Source organism: Natrix helvetica, assembly GCF_964273705.1.
Source record: "Natrix helvetica genome assembly, chromosome: 1".
NCBI classification, from domain to species: domain Eukaryota; kingdom Metazoa; phylum Chordata; class Lepidosauria; order Squamata; family Natricidae; genus Natrix; species Natrix helvetica.
The window spans coordinates 57,541,802-57,567,685 of record NC_138548.1 but is presented as its reverse complement, the minus strand read 5'-3'; the positions used below and the strand labels follow the sequence as shown (position 1 = coordinate 57,567,685).

Here is a 25,884-nt window from a genome sequence, read left to right as displayed (position 1 = left end):
GAACACAATAGTCCTCATTTAGCAATTGCTTTGGACAGCAATCATTTGTTGTTTACAACAGTGGGAAAAATAACTTTACAACTAGTTCTCACATTTATGACCTTTGCAGATCTGTAAAGCAAAGAAAAGCTGAAGGAAGACTGTAAGCACTAGTTGTAGTTTTATTTAGTGACTACTTTGCTTAATGACAAATATGCCAGTCCCAGATGTAGTCACTAAATGAAGACTATTTATATGGATATACCTGTTTGTAGTAAGTGCTACTTGTTTAGGTAATCCCACTGAAGTAGTAGATTCTGGGGTTGCCTACCTTTAGATCCGCCATTAATTTATCAATGTCTTTAAAAACATCTCTAGAAAAGTCCCTAGAAGGTACTGCTTGAAAATGTGTCATTAAGGCTACGTTGTCTTGATTACCCTGCTATCCTGTATCTCGAAAGACATAAGGAAGTAAAAGAAACATGAGAAGGAAAAATACTACAAGTCACATTGTGGTAGTTGTTGTTAGATATAATTTACTTTAAAAAATTCATTGTAAGTTAATCTTTCTACATATCTTCTATCTTTTAGGATATAAAGTTGATGTATGAAACTAGCAATATTAATGAAATCCTTACATAAAATCCATGTAGGTGTTGATTGTCGGTTGGTAATTAATTTTTAGTGGAGACAGCTAGATTGATTTTATCCACTGATTTGCTCTATATAATTTGAAATACAGGCAGAGAACATAGCAACAGAAACTGAAAGCTTTTTATTCATATACCTGAGCTCTTCCTAATAGTCTGCCTGTATTATCACCCTCTCCGAGTAACTTTTGAGGTGGAGAGGATGTATTAGCTTTCACAAGACCTTTTGGAGACCATATAATAGATGTATGAATAGGGTCATGCCATAAACATTAATATAACTGCAGGATTATACTGATGAGCTGTGATTCATGAGATTTTTTTTGTGTGTGTAGGACAAATATTAAGAAGGGGAAGGTGGACATTTCTGAACTGACCTGGGAGCAGAAGGAAAGAGTATTGAGGTTACTGTTTGCAAAAATGAATGGCTTAAAACACCGGTAAAGTCTTATTTATTAAATTATCTAGAATGTTAAGGATTCATCCAAGTTGTAGTTTATTTCCTAGCTTATTACATGTATGCTAAATTTGAAATGTGGAAAATTGCTACCATAAAAAGATAGCTATTTAGCTTAAAATATTACTATACTTATAGACATTTTCATCTGTATATTTCTTATCCACTGCTATGTGAATTGCTAGAAAATAAGCATCAGAAAAATACATGGGTGCTTGTGAGTCAGACGTGCTTTTATATTTAGAAATAAATGTTTCAAAGCTGAGAGACTATGAGTTATAGATGTAATTTTCAATCATAGCAAACTATATACTGTATACAGTACTGAATTAATGGATCTTACAGACAGTTATAAAAAAGAAACCTATTATAATTAACATTTACTACCAACTGAGCTTTATAGAGTATCAGTATCATTGAGTGATTGGTTCACATTTTGAATTAGTCCATGATTGGTTTGACATTTATTATGTCACAATTGCTAAAGAAGAGTGGGTGGAGCTGTATAACAAGTTAATTTGGTATATGGTTTCTTTGATCTTATCTTAACATCTCTATGAACCCAACTACAGTAGTAGTTACATAAACAAAAATGAAGGAGGAAAATAAGAGAGACAGGGTTACTAATGGAAAGGCTTGTTTTTGTTAATTGCTATGGAATTAGCACCAGGAATCTTGGTTATTTATGAACAATTAATGTTTAGTGATTGATTAAAATTATATCCTGCACATCATATTGAGGATATGTTGGCTTTTAAAAATATCACGCATTGCCTCAACTTTGCCTGGACTATTTTTATATTTGCAAATTACAGATTGGTTTTAGAAAATATAGATTATAAAAAGACAATTGGCAAATTTTTAAAAATCTGAATCATAAAAAATCCATGCAAAACATTGCAATCATCGTTTACATATACAATTTTGGTATGTTATTATTTTCCATAACATGTATGCAGGCCCCAAAAGATCTAAAAATTGGCATCAGATTCTTGAAATACGTGGTTTTAGGAGTTCTTAAAAAATGCTTTCCTGAAGTACTGTACTTCATGGGGATTTCTAAACAGAGATTGATTCTGATTTGTTGAGGACTGAAGCTATGGCCACACTCCTATAGAGTATTAGAACTGGCAGAGTCTTTTTGCAGAATTATAGTAATTACAAACGTATGTCTTTTTTGTCTAATAACATCTAAATACTTTCAAAATGCAAGCTTTGTATTTCCTGCCAGAAATTTATCTTTGTTTCCATGCTATGAAGCAGAGCCAATCTGGTGGGAAAATATGGCTGCAAACACGAGATTCAGATTTCAGTACTTCTTACTAGGTTTATAATTCTGTCATTTTTTCAGGCACTTAAGGCAGTATAGCACACTCATTCTTATATTTCCCCATATCAAGCTTATGAGATGAGTTTGACTAAGAGAAGTGATTGGTCCAAAGCCACCCATTCAGCTTCCATTTGAACATGGATTTCCCTGGTCCTAATCCATGTGTTTAAACTGGAAGTGGTGGTTTATCACTGTTGTCTTGATGAAATTTGCATGCCATTTGCATGTCATGTTAATCGAAAGTGTACAGAGAATTATTTAGTCTCAATAAATGGATGAAGTAATGAAAGACAATTGGTAATGGGTCATTCAGAAAGTTACTTACCTATTGAATAATTAGGTGAGCTATTATTTACATTGATCATGGCACATTACAATATAGAATGAACATAGCTCTTCTAGTAGAGATCAGGGACATGTTTGCTATTTTTTGAAGATGGAAAGGAGAAGACACTTTTATCATATTGACTCTACCATTTTTTTGCAGATTATAAAACCTTTGATTATTGTTTACCAAATCGGTGGTAGAAGTTTCAAACAAAATCTTGAAACTGAAAAAAATACATCAATATTAGTTACCGTACTTTTCGGAGTATAAGATGCACCTTCCCCCCCCCCCCAAAAAAAGAGGGTGAAAATCTGGGTGCATCTTATGCACCGAATACAGCATTTTGGGCCTCCCGAAATCGCACCCGTGCATCCCATTTTTTTGCAAAAATGGACGTGCAGAGCGTTTGGGAGGCCTGCAAAGTGGTCCTGGGGGCTGGGGAGGGTAAAAACAAGCAAGCAATGGGCCCATTTTTCACAAAAATGGGGCTGTTTTTGCCCTCCCAAGCTCCCAGGAGCACTCCGAAGGCCTTTCAAACTCTCTGCATACCCCCTTTTTTGAAAAAAAAAAATGGGCCTGTTCTTGGGGAAAATAGGGCATTTTATGCCCTCCCCAGCCCCCAGGAGCACTCTACAGGCCTTCCATACCCTCTGCATGCCCCGTTTTTGGCCTTCTAAACCCCCTCCCCACATCACATTTTTGCCCTCCCTGGACCCCAGGAGCACTTTGCAGGCCTCTCAAACTCTCTGCATGCCGTTTTCACAAAAAACACGACGTGCAGAGGGTTTGGGAGGCCTGCAGAGTGCTCCTGGGGGCAAAAACTTTTTTTAAAAAAATTACCTCTTCAAAATCTTGGTGCATATTATACTCCGGTGCGTCTTATAGTCCGAAAAATACAGTACTTTCACTTCATTCAACTTGCAACAAGGGTTATAGTATGTAAATAAAAAATAATAATTTAGGCCTCATTAACTCACCACTTATTCTATAATTTCTGTTTCATAGGAAATATAGTCAAGTTTTGGTTCCAGTAACATCAAGCAATTTTAATTTTGCAGAAACAAAAGCATCTGAGTAAGAGATTACATCTGTTTATTAATTTTAATTATTAATTTTCTAATATTTTACATACTGAATGAATATTGCTTCCAAAGGGATGAATTTTTTGGTTTTGTTGTGTCTATGGTTTATTGTTTATTTGCAAAGTTGGACATATGCAAGTAATACCTTTTCAGGGCAGTGTGCATAGTGGATGTTTTTTTCTCCCAACACAATCTTTTATCTAACTAATTTAAACATTTTATTACTACTTTAGATAATACTTGTGTGAGAATTACCTTTGTGCACATCTGGCTATTAAATCTAATTATTTATGATGATTATTTATATTTCAATTTTCAAGATAACTAATATACTTTCTACAAAACATAATATAGACTCTAGAAATCAGAGGTGAAATGCTACCGATTCGGGTCGGTTTGCCCGAACCGGTAGTAAAGATGCCACCTGTCTGCCTGAACCAATAGTAAAAAAAATGCTACTGGTTCAGGCGAACCAGTTTTTCCAACGATCAACTGTGCCACGCAATTTATAAATCATGTGGCACAGTGGATTCCCTCCGTCGCTGTTCGCTTACCTTTTCAGGCGCGCTCGGTAGCAGGCTCCGCCCAACACCATCATTTTGATGCTCCTGCATATATGTGAATTGCTAACAAATTCACATAGCAAATTGCTATGTGAGTGCGTGCTCATATTGCTACCGAACCGGTAGCAAAGGTAAGTGGATTTCACCCCTGCTAGAAATGTTGGCAGAAGTATGAAGTATTCAGTTTGTTAATAGATGTATGGGGAGAAAAGATCAGTGCAGGGCTATTTTGATGCATGTATTAAAACAACCTGCTTTTACTCTGCATAGAAGCACTACAGTTCTTCTTTGTATTGGATGCCCCAAAGTAATAGATGCACACACATAATCTGTTAAAGATAATATACATTTTGGTGGCTAATCAAAATAGAGAAAGCACACAAAGCATGAAGAGCATCTGCAATTCTTAACATTCCTTGATAACATTTTCATTTTGGACACAGGAATATGGGGAACTGACAATGGGGGAGCTGGCAATATTCTAGCTGCCACCCCATTGTTTTTCCTAATTTATTATCCCAATGTATTTGGGATTTATTATAATTTATTATCCCAATGTATTAAATTACATTAAATTATAATTAAAGAGTGCCACTTTTGAAGTCATCCTCTTTTACTTCCCACATTCCTTTGTTGTGGGAGCTAACTTTGGATGGAGACCAAAATTTCTTTCCAACACTTAGTTGTTCAAAAGGAATTAGTATTTCCTTACTACTTAGGAAATAAAAGGGGAAGATAAATAAACTCTGGACATTTCCTTGGCCTTAAGAATGTGCACAATACCTCTAGGATCTAGTTGCTTTTTTTGTTGAACACAGGAGCTATTGTGGCAGGCACTAATGATGAGAAAGAAATGCTAAACTTTAGTGAAGAGGTAAAATTCCTGAATAACAGTACTGTGAATTATTATTAAGAGAATACATTGGCACTAATATGGTGAATAGGTGTAATAATTGAAATTGTTTTTACCCATTTTTGTTTTTTATTCTCTGGTATTGTTTATACTTGCAGTTGTGTAGCAATAATAATTACTTTGGAGTTTAGGTATCAGTTCATTATGATTCTTTCTCTAAAATCAAGTTTCCTAAACAGCTATTCCTAAGGGGTACTTTGAATAAATGGAGTTACAACCCAAGAATTTTTTGTTCCAAGAATAAAAAGGTAGCTGTATTACTGATGACATTTGAAATCTTAAGGCTAAGATACAGAGGACAATTGTATATATATCACTCCTGATTTTTTTTCCTGTTTAACTTTTACAGAGGTGATGCCGTTCCTGTCTATGCTTTCATCACTCAGCAGGCACCATTATCTGAATCATCTCATAAATCATCACCCCTCCCAAATATTCAGCTTATACCGCCTGAGTAGATTAGCATGGATGCTAATCACAAACTCACTGTAATTATAATTATTCTTTTCTTAACATTTCACCACCTCAGATGTGTAAGGTTACTCATGCTGTAGCAGTGAAATCACTGTTTTTGTGTGTTACAATTTGGCTTTACATCAGGTCATCTTGAAAGATAACATAATTTGCTTCTTTAAAGAAATAACTGATGGCTTTCTTCAAAAAGTAGACACCTACACATTAATTCATTAGTTGAAGAAGTTATTTGAAAGGTTGTGTATTCTTGAATAAAATTGATTAAAATATATTCACAAGTATTTTAACAGCATTTTTTTGTGAAAAAGTAATAAGGATTCTGGTAAGGAAATATCTCTGAAAGGAGTGTCCAGTGGGTCAGGGGTTGTCTAGTATGAGATACAGATGAACAAATATAGATTTTTTTCAGGTTTATATACTGAATCTTTCTCTCATATATGAATATCTGGGGGTAAAATACCAGTGGCAGAGTCTGGCAATTTTGATTTTTCTTAAAGGCAGCTTTTATTTTCATCTAAGCTTTTTATTTGCTTTCGATATTTTCAACCAGCATGGCCAACGATTAGCACTGATTAATCCAAAACATTTACAAACCCACTGATCGTTGTCCCTGAACTAAGGCATAATTTAGCATCATGTTCAAATAAAAACCAGTGTTTACAGTTTGATTTTGTATTAGAAGTATTTCTACTATTAGATTACTAGTCTGAAGAAAACCAAAAGACTTCTGAATTTAGTAGCATTTATTCATGATTAACATCAAAATGCAACTTTCAAGCATATGGATGAATAACCTCTTCAGGTAATAGTGATCAGTTTTTAAGCACCTGTTAGGTACAAAAGCTAATTTGATTAGACAATAGAAAGCAATAGCATATTTTTCAAATTTACGGAAATATCTTCTGATTTTTTTAAAAAAACTCCATGTGAAGAACTTATGTAGCCCAAAATAGCATCGCTATTATCATCCTCTGTCTTTACATTTGACATAAGTGTATCACTCATAGCTAATCAGTACATACTATATTGCTGAACAACCCAAAGATCTCAAGATCAATAATATGTATATTTGTATATAAAATCACAAACATCTTTGTAACTAGTGCTAGAATCTACCCTTCTCCACATATATTTGACTAATGAAAAATATCACAATCAGATTAAGGCAATATTGATAGAATATATTGCCTCTATAAAAATATGTTGCTTTCTTGTGCCATTTGTTCAGCACTACTAAAACCAAAGCTCAAACACACATCTAGTTCCAAATATATTCAGTGCATAAATAGTATGTAGGCACATTCATGTATAAAATTAAAATTCATTGATTTTACTAAAATTCTAGTGAAGTTAAGGCTTCACTGCTTCTCCACAAGGCCATGCTCTCAAAACAGCTCTATGAAATGTTCTCCTGGATTTGCCTCTCCCGAAATTTACTTGCCCCATTTTAGTATGAGATACAATGATTCTAACATATGCAGGATTTCTTGCAAAAAATAAATCTTAAAAGCAATAGGACATACCACCCATAAATAGAGTGATAGCAACTAATGTAATAAATGGTTCCCAGAAAAACTAATTCTGTAGGAAGAGCTTAAACACTATCTCATGAATAGGAATAAAACCAGATGAAGCAGATACTGCTTTGGCCTGATTACTCACTATAGAGTGTGTTTTCTTCTACAGAAAAAAAGATATCCCATGTATAGATAGAAATTAAATCTTGTGTTAGAAGGCTCTATTGAACTGATTGGAAAGGATGATCCTGAAATGAAGACATATCTATATTTCCAGGGCAAGAATGGCAACTCAAGAATAGCCTGTGCCATCCCAGATGAAAAATACTTTTAACAACTCCAGCAAGCATGTCAGTTGGCTTTAGTTCCCCATGGTTGGCATAACTACCGCAGGCTTGGTAACAGTGGCATCTTCCTCTTTCCATTGGGAAATAACTGTCTTCAGTTGTGTATAGAATTGCACCCCCTGAAAGAAACAGAATACTAAGGTATAGAATTTATGCAGCTTATGATGCAAAATCACTGCAACTTAAGAAAAAAAAACTTGAGATAAGCCCCTGGAAGTTCGCTATGAAATACAACAAGTTACTAAGCACATTCCTCCAACATTCCATTTCACAGACACAATAACAAATATTTTTTTTAAAAAAATAGCAGTTACCTGTTTGCCATAGAAATTGGTATCCCCCCTGAAAGATCCACGAGAGCCAGTGAAGGAGAACATTGGCAAAGGCACCGGAATAGGAACATTCACACCAACCTAAATCAAAATCATATTAACAATACTGTAATAGAGGACAGATAGCAATCGGCATAGCATGCTAAAAAGAATGAGCCCATGATCAGGATGCCCTCCATTCAAATCCATACTCTCATGGAGCAGAATTCTCTCCTAGAACAATTTTTGAGCAATAAGATGTTTTGCAAACTCATAATCAAGCAATACATGGCTTCTTTTGTATAGATATGTAATTATTGGAATGACATCAAGAGAAGGTGGAAATTTTAGCCCTTGTCCTCTGCTATAATCCTAATGAAAAATACTCTAAATCTTTAGACTGAGAAAGTTAAGCCAAATCAATCTAAGAGAATTTAAAATTGCAAGGATCTTCCCTGCCAGTCAAGCTTGTATTGTTATGATAAAAAGCAGTCAGACAAAAGAATAACGCTTTTCAGGTCATTTTCCACTCATTGATTTTTATGGAAGATAAGTCAATTTTGATAGCATCATAAGAGATATCCTTTCTTCCTATTTTGTGATATATGCTGACATAGTTCTGACAATTCAAAGAACGTGTCCATGGGCTCTTTTACAGATTTTTAATTTTTTCGATAGGGTGGACCTCTGTCTTTCAAAACAGAAATTAACAATTCTCTGGTGCACAATGCGCCCACCAAAATGAAGTCTAAATCCCTCTTCAGGTAATTTCAGTTCTAGCAAGTGCTGTCAACTCAAGTGCTTTTCACTTCAAAATATGTTCTTTTTAATGCAAAAAAATATACATATCACATCATTTAATTGGCTCTCAGTTCATCATCAATAAATGGCAAATAGCTACATTGAGAGAAAAACAGTGGTGTAGTGCAGTGAAGTATTATTGACGGGACTCATTTATAAAGTAATGCAGCAAGCCTAAGAAGCAAATAAATAAATGAATCACTATACCGTATTTATCGGCATATAACACGCACAGGCGTATAACACGCACCTTCATTTTAAGAGGGAAATTTCAGGAAAAAAAATTAAATTTCAAATAAAGAACTTTGAAGCAAAATAAGGGTAGCTCAGAACTTTTTTTTTATTAAAAACGGGAAAAGGCGAGTGCTAAAGTGAGGTTACCTAGCTCACCGCGAATGACTGCCTGTTTAAAAAAGCCTCTAAAGCTCTGAGCTCTGCCGCGAGGGAAAGAAAGCATTTTAGTCGGGAGTCCGGGGAGAGGAGAGACTGCTCATCCATTCTCTCCTCCTCTCACCCACACCCCGCTGTCTAAAGCGCTTCCTTTCGCCTGCCTGAGCTCTTCCACCGGCGAAAGAAAGCATTTTAGTCGGGAGTCCGGGGAGAGGAGAGACAGCTCATCCATTCTCTCCTCCTCTCACCCACACCCCGCTGTCTAAAGCGCTTCCTTTCGCCCGCCCGAGCTCTTCCGCAGGTGAAAGAAAGCGTTTTAGTCGGGTGTCGGGGAGAGGAGAGACGGCTCATCCATTCTCTCCTCCTCTCGCCCACACCCCGCTGAGTAAAGCGCTTCCTTTCGCCCGCATGAGCTCTTCCACGGGCGAAAGAAAGCGTTTTAGTCGGGTGTCCGGGGAGAGGAGAGAATATTCAGCCAGTCTCTCCTCCTCTCGCCCACACCCCGCTGAGTAGCGCTCCGTGATCCTTTTCTGTGCATCTGGCGTTTAGATAGATAGCCGGATGTTTTAAACGCCAGGCGCACAGAAAAGCAGCTGCTGTTGGGGCGAAGCGCTCCGCGATCCTTTTCTGTGCACCTGGCGTTTAGATAGATAGCCGGATGTTTTAAACGCCAGGCGCACAGAAAAGCAGCTGCTGTTGGGGCGAAGCGCTCCGCGATCCTTTTCTGTGCGCCTGGCGTTTAGATAGATAGCCGGATGTTTTAAACGCCAGGCGCACAGAAAAGCAGCTGCTTTTGGGGCGAAGCGCTCCGCGATCCTTTTCTGTGCGCCTGGCGTTTAGATAGCCGGATGTCCTAAACGCCAGGCGCACAGAAAAGCAGCTGCTGTTGGGGATTGCAGAACGCGAACCGGCGAAGCGCGCTCAGGAAGGCGGGGTAATGGGGTCACGTGTGCTTGAGGCTGAGGCAGCCTCAGGCTCCAGCACACGTCCCATTCCCCGCCTTCCTGATGACGTCACCAGCCTCATCAGCCGTAAACCTCACCACACGTCACTGCGGTACTTGTTAATACTGTAAAAACATGGCTTCTTAACATTATATCGGCGTATAACACGCATACATCATTTGCCCCCTATTTTTCGGGGGGGAAAGTGCATGTTATACGCCGATAAATACGGTAATTAAATATTCACTAGTATTAAAACTGTGAGGCCTATATATATCACAACTTACCATCTGAACTACTTTACAAGTCATCTGAAAAATTCAAACATTAGGAAATTGCTTTGATCCATCTAGTTTCTACTCAAAACAAGTTCTATATAAAAGTTCCTCTTTTATTTACCTGTCCAACATCCACTAAATGGGAGTATTTCCGGGCAGTGGCACCATTAGTGGTGAAGATTGCTGTTCCATTCCCATAAGGATTGTTATTCACTATTTCAATTGCTTCGTCCAAACTGTTTGCTTCCAAAACCACTAGAACTGGTCCAAATATTTCCTCCTTATAGCAGGTCATATTAGGCTACCAAAACAGAAAAAATTGAAATGGCATACACTTCAGAGAGATAATGCAGAAAATCTTATTACAGAAAAAAATAATTTTCATTCACAAAGCACGGTTCACATGCCTTTCACATAACCATTGAAGCTTTCTAGGCTCTGCTTATCCAACACTATACACAACACGGATTATCTAAGAAAGAAGACATTTTATTTATTTTTTTAATTAAGGAGCAAAATCCTAAATGGGGTAAAGTAATTCCAATTAAAAACTCAGCAATAATGGAATGTAGAATTGGAAAAGAAAAATGTAGAATAAAATGGTATGCTTGGGGAGGACTAATGCCTGGAAGCTCAAACAAAAATAGTCCTATTAAGTAACCAGAAGAAAGAAAGAAAAAGTGCAAAAATTTTGTTAGAGGTCCCACATAAATACCATAGGTGACAACCTACAAATTCTTTGACCTAGCACAGCATGCTGGCCAGGGCAGCAATTTAGCTGTAGAAAACAGATCCCAATTGAGATATAAAATGCACTACCTGACCTTAATTCCTTGATTGCTACAGAAAGCCTGCAATCTAATCTTGCACAACCTGGCCTAGAAGCCAGACCCTGTAAATGTAACAAAGTTTATTTTCATGCAACTTTTACAGAATCAATGTTTCCTGATATAGTGGACAGGTATAAAAGAAAGAAATCAGCTCTTTTCCCTGTTTGCTGTTCCTCCTGCATCATTTTAACATCATCTTTAGATTTAATTTGATTAGAAATAGATATGTAATATTCATGCCTTGCATCTTTCAATAATCCTTAACTTTCTGCAGAAAAGAAGTGTATCTTTGAACTGGTAACTCCTATCAACCAACCTTCATAATAAATCTTCAGTCGGTACAAAATTCAACTAGGTGGGCATTTATATGTGTACCTAGAACTACATCCATTACCCTTCTGCTCCACGAGTTACATTGGCTACCTATTTTATTTATTATTAGATTTTTATCCCACCTTTATTACTTCTAAGCAACTCAAAACACTGAGTATGTAATCTGTAATACTCTTTCCTACTCTTTTTCATCCACAACCACCTCATGAGGTGGGTTGGGCTGAGAGATTGACTTGACCAAAGTCACCCAGCAGCTTTCATGCTTAAGGTAAGACTAGGACTCCTAGTGTCCTACTTTCTAGGCCAGCATTTTCAACACTAAATCAAACTTTGCTTATGGATTAAGGTTCTGGTTATAACTTCTAAAGCTCTATGGAGCTGGGTTAGAGACTGCCTCTTTCCAGTGATATTTACTATTCCCATCAAATGTAACAAAAGAAGCTTGTTATGAGTTCCATCCACTAGGAGAATGTCATCTGTTGGGACCTGGGGGTCTAGATCTGCTGCTGCACCTGCCTTATGAAATATCATTCCCCAAGGAATTTGGTTGGCCCTGACTTCCCTGGTCTTATGGAAGAACTTAAGAACTAGCTTTGCCATCTGGCCTGATCAGAAAGTGGTGTGGAGCTCATAAAATGGATGTACTGTTTTTGTGCTTTCCCAGTGACTATATGGCTCTTATTTATTTCTTTTTAATGACTGTATTGTTTGATTTTTAATTTTTTTTGTGGGGGGGGGGGATATTGTTTATGTTTTTATTGTAGGGCACCCAGAATGACGGTATGACACGGGCAGCTATAGTAATTGCATAAATAAATATATCTATCTCACCATCCCCACCAGGAACGCAATCCTACAAGAAAACAAAGATTTGAATCCTCAGTTTTTATTTTTCTTATTTTTTTAAAATTTACTTGTGCTTATTTTATTTGCAGCAGGAATAAGTTCATTTTTTTGCTTTGTTTTTGGACTCTCCAATTTAACAATCATTTTTACTGCAGTTGTTAACAAATTACTGACTAAGTGAATTCAGCTTTCCCAATTAACTTTGCTTGTTGAAAGCCTCCTGGGAAGGTCACAAATCACAATAACATGATCACAGGACACTGTAAGCACCATAAACGTGAGCTAGTTGCCAAGCACTGAAATTGCTATCCTGTGACCATGGAGGGGAAGATGCAGAAGTCTTAATTTTGAAGCTGGATCACAAGTCACTTTTGTCGAGGCCCTTGTAACTTCAAGCCGTTGTTAAATGAATGGTCCTAAGTTGAGGACCATCTGTACTTTCAATTTCACAGAAAGTTAGAAGAAAGGAATGCTGTTACCTAATGTGTTACTGGCACAGCGCCACATTATTTGCATCACCAATATAATCATTAACGATAACAATATCACGGAAAATATGTTGCAACGCTTCTTCAAACAATATATATTATTTGGTAGGGTCCTGATACATGTAGTGCTCAACTCACAACCGCAATTGAGCCCAAAATTTCCCTTGCTAGCTAAGCAAGACAGGTGTTAAGTCAGTTTTGCCCTTTTTACAAGCTTTCTTGCCACAATTGTTAAGTGACTCACTGAAGTTGTTAAGTTAATAATTTGGTTGTTAAGTGAATTTGGGTTCCTCATTGACTTTGCTTGTCAGAAAATTGCGAAAAGTGATCATATGACTCTGGGACACTCCAGCTGTCATACATGCCAGTTGCCAAGAATCTGAATTTTGGTCATGTGACCACAGCGTGTTGCAACTGTCGTTAAGTGTAAAAAACAGTCATAAGTAGCTTTTTTCAGTGCTGTTGTAACTTTGAACGGTCACTAAACGAATGGTTATGAATTGAGGATTACCTGTAACTTAGCGATTCCTCCTCTACTCTTTTTATTGTATTTTACGCAGGATGTAGCTACGTATGGCTGCAATCTAATTCTTGGATACTCTTTGCAAATATCTGTATGCTAGCCAGAGTTCAGTATTTAAATTACTTATGATGCCTATTTATAATGTTTTCTTCAGGAGTAGGATTCACTGGGCATATCTACCTTTGTAATTTCTTATCCCCCCCCCCCCCTTTTTGATATACATAAATCATATTTTTCCCATTTCACTGACAGATCATTTTCAATCTAGTCAGAATCCACTTTATTGTAAAGCAAGTGAGCAAGCTTCAGGACATTTTCAATATTTCAAAAAAATAATCAGATACTAACTCTTTTAATATGACAGGAAGAATTATTTCTTGGATCATTTTAGATTTCCTTTCTTTATTTTAAAACTGATCAATGCACTAACTAACCTTGACTTTACCAAGAATAGTCGGTCCAACAAAATTGCCATTTTCATATCCTTTCACTCTGATTTTCCGACCATCAAGAAGAACATTAGCCCCTTCCTTTGCTCCACTGTCAATCAATTGGCAGACCCGTTCTTTAGCCTGTGGACTGATCAGGGGTCCCAGATCTGCTCCAGGCTGATCTCCTATAATACACATAAATTGCTCAGAGCCTAAAATCAGGCTTCATTAAAACTGCAAAATAAAAGCACAGTTAAACAAAATATTCTGTAACAAGTCATTAGGCTGTACTGAAGATTGTTATTTAGTATTGCTATTAATAATTGCTATTTAACATTTGTCCAATATAAGTTTTGTTTATCCAAGGTAAAAAAGACATCATGTTATTTAATTTAAACAGCTTGTTTTAAACACTTTGTTCCTTTTTGTACCGAGTATTTGCCTAGTCAAGTAAGCCAATATATATATATATATATATTTAAATAGCAACAGCACTTAGACATATACTGCTTCATAGTGCTTTTACAACCCTCTGTAAGCAGTTTACAGAGTCAGCAGATTGCCCCCAACAATCTGGGTCCTCATTTTACCCACCTTGGAAGGATGGAAGGCTGAGTCAACCTTGAGCCTGGTGAGATTCAATCTGCGAAACGGCTGACAGCCGGTGATCAGCAGAAGTAGACTGCAGTACTGCACTCTAACCACTGTGCCACCGCGGCTCATAATACTGCAATAAGCATTTTGGCTGCTCTTGTAGGTCTATTATTAAGCAATATTTAACTAACTCACCTTAAGAAAAATGCAAATTTATCTTAATAACCTATAACAGCATTTGCAATGGTCATTTTGAGTTCAAAATTAATATTTCAGAATCAGATGCCCTCAATTCTACAAAGCCCTGGAATAGCATAGCTGAAAGTGACCCCTCCTTTGAGCCAAGAATGCAAGGGTCATTGAAGTTGTTTATGTTAAGACTAACATGGCAAGAACGTCCTGCTCCCATCCATCAGCTAGAGAAGAAGGGAAGCAAGGAACTTGTTTACTTGACTTCTGGCAGAAAGAACCCTTGGTTCCAACTGCCAGTTACTCTTGAATTATGGTAGCAAGGGAAAAAGACATTGTACCATTAGTTAGAGGAACAAGAACCCTCAACTGCCCGTCCTCCTAATCCGCAAGCCTGGCACAACTTTATTTTTTTCATTTTACGTTGGTGAATTTGGAATATAGTTCTGGTAAGCAGGATATAAATGAGTAAAATAAAGACCCATTGTGGTACTCTGTGATTGTCTACACCGATCAGCTTCCCTCAAATGAATGTCTTTCAAATTTGGTGTGTTTCCATTTTGAAAACTCTAAATAAACATAGTAAAACGCTAAAAATGCCGAGAAATGGTTCCACTCATCTAAAGGGAATCAGACTAGGAAGGGTGTTCTACATGCAATTGCCCACAACAGACCAGATTATTAAAAACACACCTGCATTAACACGCAAGTTCTTTGCTTTTTCCACCAGTTCTGGTAGCCATTTCCGAGACTCCCCTACCAAGACTGCAGCAGATAATGCCATGCACCGCTGGCCAGCAGCTCCAAAAGCTGCTCCAATCAGTTGATTTAGTGTGTTCTCCTTATTGGCATCCGGCATCACTACTCCATGATTCTTAGCTCCCTACAATATAACATACAGGCCCTCAAATGTACTGAATACACATTTCATAGCCACCTCTAGATCTTAGGGACCCAACTGCTGCCTTTCTGCTAAATATGCAGGCAAGAAGTTAAGAATAGCTGAAGTATGTAAAACATACAAATCCCATGCTTGATGAAAAGATGACAATGATAAAGAAATGTTGGGAAAGCCCCATATGCCATGCATTCACGCACAACATTGTGACACTCTAGCAAAATTGGAGAAAGGAATTGTTTTGATTGATGTGGGAAACATAATTCAATTACATAACATTTAATTAATCATGTACAACAAACTTCAACACGTATCACCTAATTTCTGTAATTCCTAATTAGCTTATCTAGTTTTCTACCCTGCATTTTTTTATTCTGGAATTTTTTGTGGCACAATTTGCTGGTTAACCAATTCCAAATAAAGGTAAGATTTTACTTGAAGATGGGAAGGCAGAATGTATACATTTTAAGCAAATTTTAAATATTATATTTTTCCTTAGCTCTCCAAAGTTTGTATTGGAGCAGGGAATATAATACTCTATCCAGCACAGAAAATAACCAGGAGAGATAAGTAAGAATAAAAATAAAATAAAAACATTTTGACTAGAGTTATTCAGTGGTCCAATTCATACAGAACATTTTAATCAGGATTTTTAAACCTATGATACAAAATAAAGAAAAGCTTAGCATTAGAAACCAAACCATTGTGCTTTTTTCAATATACATAGATATAATTAGATTATCTGTATTTGAAATGACAATCTTTTCATTTTTGTCATTTCAATGAAACTGCAAATTAGACATGCAGTTCAAAGCACAAAATAATATTTCAAATGGGTTGATAAGTAGTATTTTGTTAAAATGGAATGATTTTTTATACTGAGTTTTACCATATTGGCCTGGATTCTCTTGCCATGCTTTGAACCTCTTTCATAGATATATTCTCCAGCCTGATTAGATCCAACAAAGCTGATGGCTTTAATATCCGGATGATCACAAATAAAGTTCACAGCTTTAAACAAAAACAAAGAAGAACAATGAAACACTGATAATTACAACAGATTAAACATTGATAATTATAATAGACTTTTGTATAGTTTATGACAATAATAATTAAAAATTACTCATTTTTTCTACCTCCAATTACTCTAAACACCAAAACTGTAATGTTTTCAATTAACTTCCTTACAATTAAAACCCTTTTTCTTGGGGGCTCAGCTACTTGGGTTTCCTCAAATGGCACATTTACTTCTTCTTTCTCCCTACATGAAAGCACAAATGCACAATCACAATTATTTGATCTAGTCATAAATTACGCAATCACACTTGATAACTGGGGTACCCAAAAGCAGTGCAAGTAGACTTGATAACTGGGGTACCCAAAAGCAGTGCAAGTAGACTTGATAACTGGGGTACCCTAAAGCAAGGAAAGTAGATTCGACAATTGGGGTCCCAAAAGCAGTGAAAGTAGACTTTCTCTAGTCATTTGATAACATACTTACAAAGGGGACACTTTGCCGGCAAAGAAAGTGATGGTAGAATTGCCTAATTCCTTATTCTGAATTAATAAACTAGGAATACAAGCATGTAACTTGACTATTTTTCCCTTTATACGACTTATATATTCCATACCATCTATACACTGAAGGGAGGGAGGCCTTTCAAAACCTCTGCTGCCATTACCTTCATGTTGTCCATGGATAATGTTTAGCGTTCCATCAGGTGCACCAGCATCCTGCAACAGCTGGGCAAGAAACATAAGGGCTCCTGGAACACGTTCCGAGGGCTTCATCAAGAAGGTGTTTCCACACACCATGGCCATAGGAAACATCCAAAGAGGAATCATAGCTGGGAAATTAAAAGGTGCAATGCCTGCACACACACCCAGAGGCAAGCGATAGGTGCAAGTGTCCATGTCTTTAGTAATGGAGGGAAGGGTTTCACCCAACAAAAGAGATGTCACACTACATGCATGTTCAACAACCTCTGCAATAAAAACAAATAGAAAAATATTTCCCTCAGTTCCTGTTCTTTAGCTTCCAAATTATTTCCTCCAATCATTTCAGTTTTAAATGCCACTACCGGTAGCCCTTGACTTACAACAGTTCATTTGGTGACTATTTGAAATTACAATGGCACTGAAAAAAGGGACACGTCCGTTTTTCGCGCTTATGATCCCTGCAGCATCCCCATGGTCAGGCAATCAAAATTCAGTCGCTTGGTAACTGGCTCATTATGATGGTTGCAGTGTCCTGGGGCCCTGTGATTATCTTTTGCAAATGTCTGACAAACAGTCAGTGGGGGAAGACAGACTCATTACTAATTTAACTACTCCAGTGATTCACTTAACAATTGTGGCAAGAAAAGTCTTAAAATGGGACAAAATTCACTTAACACCTGTTTCATTTAACAACAGAAATCTTGGACTAAATTGTGGTTATAGGTTGAGGACAATCTGTATAGTCATAAGAAAAACAGATAGAAAAAAACACAGAAAGAAATCTTGGGTAATGCTCAGCTTCCCAATATGGTCAATCTAGGGTTGCCAACTCCATCTGAAATCAGTCCTGTAGATTTTCCTCTCCCCTCTCCCCACTAAATGCATCAAAGAGTCACTGATAGTGTGCATTCATAGTGTAGATATATGCATATATCTGCCAGAAGACACACTCTAAAAAACAAAGACAAGACAAAAAATGAGTTAGTATCTATTGACTAAAAGTATTTGCCTATAAAAAGTTATTTTTAGAAAGGGACAACCACTGCCTTCCAATCAAGAAGTATTCTTCAAATGTATACCGTATTTATTGGCGTATAACACGTACTTTTCCCCCCGAAAAGGGGGCAAATGATGTATGCGTGTTATACGCCGATACTGTTTTTACAGTAGCCTGAGGCTGCCTCAGCCTCAAGCACACGTGACCCCATTACCCCGCCTTCCTGAGCGCGCTTCGCCGGTTCGCGTTCTGCGATCCCCAACAGCAGCTGCTTTTCTGTGTGCCTGGCGTTTGAAACATCCGGCTATCTATCTAAACGCCAGGCACACAGAAAAGAATTGCGGAGCGCTTCGCCCCAACAGCAGCTGCTTTTCTGTGTGCCTGACGTTTAGATAGATAGCCGGATGTTTTAAACGCCAGGCGCACAGAAAAGCAGCTGCTTTTGGGGCGAAGCGCTCCGCGATCCTTTTCTGTGTGCCTGGCGTTTAAAACATCCGGCTATCTATCTAAACGCCAGGCACACAGAAAAGCAGCTGCTTTTGGGGCGAAGCGCTCCGCGATCCTTTTCTGTGTGCCTGGCGTTTAAAACATCCGGCTATCTATCTAAACGCCAGGCACACAGAAAAGCAGCTGCTGTTGGGGCGAAGCGCTCCGCGATCCTTTTCTGTGTGCCTGGCGTTTAAAACATCCGGCTATCTAAACGCCAGGCACACAGAAAAGCAGCTGCTGTTGGGGCGAAGCGCTCCGCAATCCTTTTCTGTGTGCCTGGCGTTTAGATAGATAGCTGGATGTCCTAAACGCCAGGCGCACAGAAAAGGATCACGGAGCGCTACTCAGCGGGGTGTGGGCGAGAGGAGGAGAGAATGGATGAGCCGTCTCTCCTCTCCCCGACACCCGACTAAAACGCTTTCTTTCGCCCGCGGAAGAGCTCGGGCGGGCAAAAGGAAGCGCTTTAGACAGCGGGGTGTGGGTGAGAGGAGGAGAGAATGGATGAGCCATCTCTCCTCTCCCCGGACTCCCAACTAAAAGTTAATAAAAAAAGTTCTGAGCTACCCTTATTTTGCTTCAAAGTTCTTTATTTGAAATTTAAATTTTTTTCCTGAAATTTCCCTTAAAATGAAGGTGCGTGTTATACGCCTGTGCGTGTTATACGCCGATAAATACGGTATATCTTTTCAGCAGGAAGTTATCTCCACCTCTTGCTTATTCCTTTATTTTCAATTGTTTTTTTGTGTCTTATCTCTGGCTTCCAAGTATTTCTTCAACATCGAAGTGAGTTTTGCCGTCATAAATCTGGTTTTGTGCCAACAATGCACTTTCATCCCAAATTAGAGGTCATGTGTACAGATAAATATATATTCATATTTAGATATATAGAGAATGCAGCACTGATACATCAGTAAGAAGAGGACCTAACTATACCAAAATGTAATTCAAAACTCAACAATCATTGCTAATTCTGCAATATCCCATTAAGAGGCAACATGATTAGGAATATACAAAATTCAAAAATGTAGGAATGTCATATCCAGGTCAGCTGAAAGCATTTTAGATTGTGTGTGTGTGTGTGTGTGTGTGTGTGTGTGTCCAAACAGATTACCTCAGAAGCTGCTAATAATCTAGCAAGAATGCCCCGATTGAAGTCTCTACTGAGATATTTGGACAAAATGATTTTTATGGTTCCTTCCAACTCTATGATTCTTTGATACCAGTATAATATGTGTTCTGACTCCCCTCCACGCCTGTGAATAAACCATAACACAGGCCTGGCTGTTTGCCACTATTTAATTACTGAGATAACGAATCCTTTGGCTGAGGGCCCAGACAACTCACGTTTAATAGATTAACTCTGCAGCAACCCAGATAACTCAAATGAAGCCACGCAGATAATCCAAACGGACAGACACAGCTAGAATACACGGATAGATTTTCTTAACTACTAATTTGAACGGTTGTTCCCTGCAAATGTCCCCTCCCAACGCCTCACCTATAATCTCTCTTGGGAGGGGCCAATCCACAACCACCTGTGCTTAATTATCTTCTGTGAGTCTGCCTACGGAGTTGCTGCTTCCGTTTCTCAGCCTTTCTCAATCTAGCATCAGGGACAAACTGCCTTTGATCCTCCCCACTGCTCCATGCCTCAGGTGCCTCCTGTTGGCCAACCAGTCTCTCTGGTCCCTGCTCTGAGTCTGAACCCTGCACAGGGTCCTCCACATCGTCCAGGGCAGGCTCATATGATTCCTCGCTATCCGAGTCCATCAGCAGCTCAACTAGATCCTGCTGGGCCACAACAAATATGCATACTGGGGGACAATAGGATTAAGACTGAACGAAAACCATGAAAAGACCATTTATAATTACTATGGTGCATGAAATTCTACATACAAAAGTCCAGAGATAGGAATTATGATCCTGAGAGTTACCATATTTTTCAAATTATAGGATGCATCTTTCCCCTGCAAAAAGAACATGGAAATGTTGGTGCATCTTATACACAGAATATAGCCATTTTTGGCCTCCCGAAGCCCCGCCCCCGCATTCCATTTTTGTGAAAAACAGGCCATTTTTCACAAAAACAAGGCTTTTTTGCCCTCCCTCAGCCCCCAGCAGCACTCTGTAGGCTTTAGCGGGGCTGGGGCAAGGCAAAAACGGGGGCATTTATTCCTTGCCCCAGCCCTGCTGAAGCCTGCAGAGTGCTGCTGGGGGCTGAGGGAAGGCAAAAACTTTTTTTTCTTACTTACCTATTCGAAATCTTGGTGCATCTTAGACACCGGTGCGTCTTATAGTCCAAAAAATACGGTAAGTTGTTTGGAAACATTCTCATCTTCCTATAGCCCAAAAAAGCTATTCTCCATGCATAGCAAGAAGACAGACATAGGCAACTTACGGAGGCCCCGGAACACATCTCCCTCTGCATCAGCCAAAGTCTTTCCTTGCTCCAAGGTGATAAGTTTTGAAATTTCTTTCTGTAGATAAGAAGAGAATAAACAAATGAGGGAAAATAACCACAACAATTCAGCAAATTTCTGGAAAAACACATTGTTCTGCAATAGGCCAATTTACCCAGAAAATAAGAAATGGCTTACAATGCCCATCTTCCCCACCTACTTTTTAATTAGCTTTTTAAAAAATAAAACCCAAGTCCAAAGATTGATATATTGGCAAAAGAAAGAACAAATATAACAGACAACCTCCTATGCTTATATAATTTTTGTCTATTTGTAACATACATGAATAGGTGAATATTCTTTAATTTTGCTCCTCTTTGCATTGGCTGAGAAAAATCAGTGCATCAAGGGCATAGCAGTTACTCACCAGATTATCCTTGATAAGTTGCTGGTATCGCAGAAAGATTTGCTGTCGACTCAGAACAGATACCTCAGACCAGCTCGGCAAAACCTTTTTGCATGAAGCCACTGCTGCTTCCATCTCACTCTGTGTGGCTTTTGGGACTCGACCAACAACTTCATTGGTAGCCTTTTAGAATGACATTCCAATAGAATTAAATGATTAATTACAACAATTAAAATTCTCCCAGTAGCCAATCAAGAGTTCTTTAGACAGCATGAATCTATTATGGGGTGAGTTATCAATGCTATTTCCATTTCAAAGTAAAGATTAATACTTCTGTTTTTAATGTAGTAATAAAAAACTGTAAACTTTACTATGCAGCCACTACACTGATCATATTGTTTTCCAAGAAAATATCAAGAATATTTATGTTGCTCCATATAACGCAGAAATGGAGAACTTCTAGCAGGGCACATCCAATCAGTAGATTTACTTCTCAACCCCACCTCTCCTTGTAGACAAAGAAAAATTCTTATCTCCAAGCAGTTGCTGACTGAAGATAAGAGCTTTTCCTTAACCTAGGCACAAATAGGTGATTAGAAATAAGAGGGTTTTTGCTACTTCTGTCTGGAATCAACTTTACAACGTTTCCAAGAGGCCTTAACTGCAGAATAATTAAATATTATTCTGCAGGTAACATTTATATACTTTGTCAAGAAAACTACATGGAAATAGCCATAAAAAATCACCAGCATTTGAAGTCATCTTGAAAACTTTTTTAAAAAGTTCCTTAGAAGCCATGTTGAGAAGGAAGTCCTAATGAAAAATGCCCCTTTTTGATGAAATTAGGTATTTAAAAAATCTCCATTGGGGCATCTTAAGAATGCATGGCAAGGAAATAACTACTTGCCTTTTATCAACAGCAGCCTAAAACTTCAATTAACCTAAATTGTGGTCCTTAAAAACCTAATTGTTATTTAGAGCACAATCAAGTTATTTTTTTCTGCGTAGGGAGCCCTGATAGTAATGGGAAATAAGAAGGGTGGAGTTTACATGTGGTTTGTAAACAATGGCCCTGCCTAATCCTGAGATGCCATTCTGGCAAATGATACTATCTATTCCTGAGTTTGGACCTTGGCCCCAAATAGATTCCTCCCTCAAGTTTAATTGTTGAATTAATAAAATTGATTTGAACATCTCCAAGATCATTTTTGGAGGATCCTCTGGAATGGATTATGGCAAATGGTTGGAAGGAAGATAAGAAAGTCCAATCGCATTAGTGAATTTCCATTTATACAACACTGGATTTGTGTAAATGCTTCCTCTCCTAACCCATCAATGAGAACATTTGATATTTTTAGGGGTTTATACAAAATGAACTTCATGTTAATAAGCTGCATTAAAAAGTGCATTATCTAGAACTATAACCAGTTTCCATACATTCTCTACAGATATGCAAATATTTACTCCTTGCTATAACAAAAAATTGAAATTAAGGAAAAGCGTATGTATTCTTAATTTCCTAAGAGGATGTGTAGAAGAAGCAAACAGCCTACAGGAAAATATGTGGTGGGAAAAAGTTCATGCAAAGGATTCCATTTCTCCTACAATATATTTTCCTGTAAGCTGCTTGCGTCCTCTACATCATCCACTTTAGGAAATTAAGAATAAATAAACTTTCTCTTAATTTTAAAATCTTGTTATATTTATTTAAATTACTTAAAATAGTTCAGAATGTCATTTGTTTTCTCTCTCTAAAACAAACCAAAACTACTTACAGGGTTGTAGATTTCAATCCATTCATTACTTTTTGACTCCACAAACTTGCCATCAATAAACAATTTGGTTGTTGGCTGTAGAATACAAAATGCTGGTTAATGCATTTCCTAGTATTATAAAAGCTAAGATAAGTTTGTTCCTTGACTTAATGAAACTCATTAATTATACTTGTTCCCATTTGCTCTTCATGGTATTTTTTACAGAAACAGGACTTGTTTATTTTGGATTAATATTAGTGAACCTCAAAGTAAGTGGATCAAAAATTCCAGATAGCATAATCTGCAAGTCTGTTAAAACCATTTTTATTACAATAAGCAGTTAAACCCATTCTAGTTACTCCTCTTCTTTCTGTTGAGAATATATTGTGCTCTAAGGCCAAATTGTCCCAGACAAAGTGATGCTTCACTGGTCTTAACTGTTGTTTTACTCTAAAGTTGATCAGAATGCTATTCATCTCCATCTACAAGCTGAGGCAAATATGCATAATGGGGAAACAATATATCAAAATCATGATTTGCTTTATTTTAAGTTAATCTTTGTTTTCTTTGAAAAATACTTACCACTGAAGAAGAGGAAATAAATGATGAGGAATGCCAGTTGAAATTTGTCTTCCTACAGATCTATAAGGCAAAAAGCAAACAGAACCAACTAAGTACATCTATCCTACATTTCAAGAAAAAATCCAGCTAACTTAAATTTATTCAGAAGTGAGAAGTGAAGACACACACCACATTCAGTTTTCTAACTTTTAAGTTCACAGCAATAATCCTGTTAGTAATATATTCTAGTATTAGTAGCCTTAGTTGAATCAGGAAGTAAGTAGATGCCATATACAAACAAATAAAATATTGCAATAAGTTTGCTGGTATTAATAACGGCACACCGATAACGGTTTAACTAAAGTTTTACATAGCCTCTTATTACAAAAACATGTGCAATTCACAATGTAATTTGAAGGACAATACCATAGAGGCAAGACTAAATCTCAGAAAGTTCAGTCATAAAATATTGTATTTGCATTGACCACCAGGAGGCATTACATTACTTGTTTCATGTTTATTGGGAATTATCAGATGCCGATAGTCAGTTTTTATAGAATTCATGTACATTCCTATTTTAAATGATTATATACAGTATTTTCACTTTAGGAATTAGCCATGTGCTAATGCTTGGCAGTTGCTGGTATTTAAAGGCTATCAGTACTACAAGATTTCGTATTGTCTCTTGAGTAACTGTTGCTATTTCTCTTTACTACTTTTCCTGGATGCAGAATGTCATACGAACAATATTTTTGAATAGGGCTCTCTAATTGAGGCATACATGGAAATCTTCTTACATTTTATTCCTGCAATAGAATACATGAACTCAAAGCAATCCCATCCCAATATCTTAAATGCTTCAAATTGCATCTGACACAATAAATTAATAGAATATTATTTATCACTTGAAAGAGAGCTAACAGTACAGGCCTACAGTCCATATGTTACTTCATTACTTCACAAAAACTAGCAAAAAAAAAGCCTAATACAGAAAACTATATTGAATGGGAAAAAATCACAACGTTCTCTCTAGTAGAAACATAATGCTCCTTAACAATCACCACTACCATCTGCCCCCTCTGAAAAAACAGGATTGATTTTGGGGAAGTTTATGTATCCACTTTGACCTCAGGTCATATTCCTCTCTAAGATTTAGGAATCTTATTATCTCAAAACTTTGCAAGTTCTCCTCTTGCAAATCCACAAATGAGGCAGGAGAGGGGTCTCTGCATCTTCCTGCAGCCCACAAGACACCCACACACCCCGCCTTTTGGTCCCAATATTCATAGATGCCCCCCCAAGTACAGATCCCCACCCGATATACCCTCAATTTAAAGCAGACAAAACTATCCTATATGCAGAACAGCTTTTAAGAAGAAGGCAGGACACAAACTAAAGGGCAGTTTCCAGGGCAATCAACGCCTGGCACGCAAGGAAACCTTCCTGGACCTTTGCTTGATCTGACAAGGCCGTTCTCGAGCACACGCAGAACAGAATTTCCCGCAGATCTCGGGATCCTATCCGTTTTTTTTCTTCGAGAGCGAGCCCTTAAAAGTGAACTCACCGTCGATCTGAAGTTTACGAAATCCTACGCTGGTCTTGCCAGCTGCGTGATCTCATCGAGGGCGACCCAGATGTTAAGGCTCTCGCCCGGAGGACTAGGAGGGCTCCAGCAGGACTATCTTCGGAAGGTCTACCGTGTTCCAAGGCAAAACGCCACCGTCCTTTAGGGAGCGCTCTCCCCACCTGCCCTCGGGTGCAGAAGTCGCTCAACGAACGGTAAGAGCAGTGGGCAAATATGCCAAGGACTAGGAAGAGCTCCCCGTCACGCCAACGGCAGCACTGAATTCCGCACGTGCAGACCAGACGCGCCTCCCCCCCCCCCCCCGGCAAACTCTCCCTTCGGAGCCACTCCGTCTCTTTCACGCGAGCTCACCTCGAACCAGAAGCGCCGCCCTCCCTGCGACCCCCGAACTGCAGCCACAACCGCCATTCTTCCAACGACCACCTGCCAACAAGAGTCCTGCCCACCCCCAGCTCAACAGCTGGGCGCCGCCCACACC

At 38.1% G+C, this 25,884-nt stretch overlaps 2 protein-coding genes across 3 annotated transcripts in view; one reads left to right on the top strand and one right to left on the bottom strand.

Annotated features, from left to right (window-relative positions):
• Positions 1 to 7,277, top strand: part of BBOF1 (basal body orientation factor 1) — an 18,046-nt gene extending 10,769 nt beyond the window's left edge. For both annotated transcript variants that reach the window (XM_081936074.1, XM_081936075.1), the window contains exons 9-11: positions 965 to 1,069; positions 3,750 to 3,818; positions 5,652 to 7,277. In XM_081936074.1, coding sequence (XP_081792200.1) covers positions 965 to 1,069; positions 3,750 to 3,818; positions 5,652 to 5,760 — 283 coding nt within the window. In that variant the 3' untranslated portion in view covers positions 5,761 to 7,277. The remainder of the gene's footprint in view (positions 1 to 964; positions 1,070 to 3,749; positions 3,819 to 5,651) is intronic.
• Positions 6,502 to 25,884, bottom strand: ALDH6A1 (aldehyde dehydrogenase 6 family member A1). The gene is made up of 12 exons (XM_081936073.1): positions 25,758 to 25,884; positions 23,843 to 23,902; positions 23,282 to 23,356; positions 21,528 to 21,689; positions 21,100 to 21,178; positions 17,179 to 17,481; positions 16,386 to 16,507; positions 15,292 to 15,481; positions 13,819 to 14,000; positions 10,486 to 10,665; positions 7,955 to 8,053; positions 6,502 to 7,759 (listed from the first exon to the last, which is right to left on the bottom strand). The coding sequence occupies exons 1-12, from the start codon at positions 25,812 to 25,814 to the stop codon at positions 7,655 to 7,657; spliced, it is 1,614 nt and encodes a 537-aa protein (XP_081792199.1). The 5' UTR covers positions 25,815 to 25,884; the 3' UTR covers positions 6,502 to 7,654.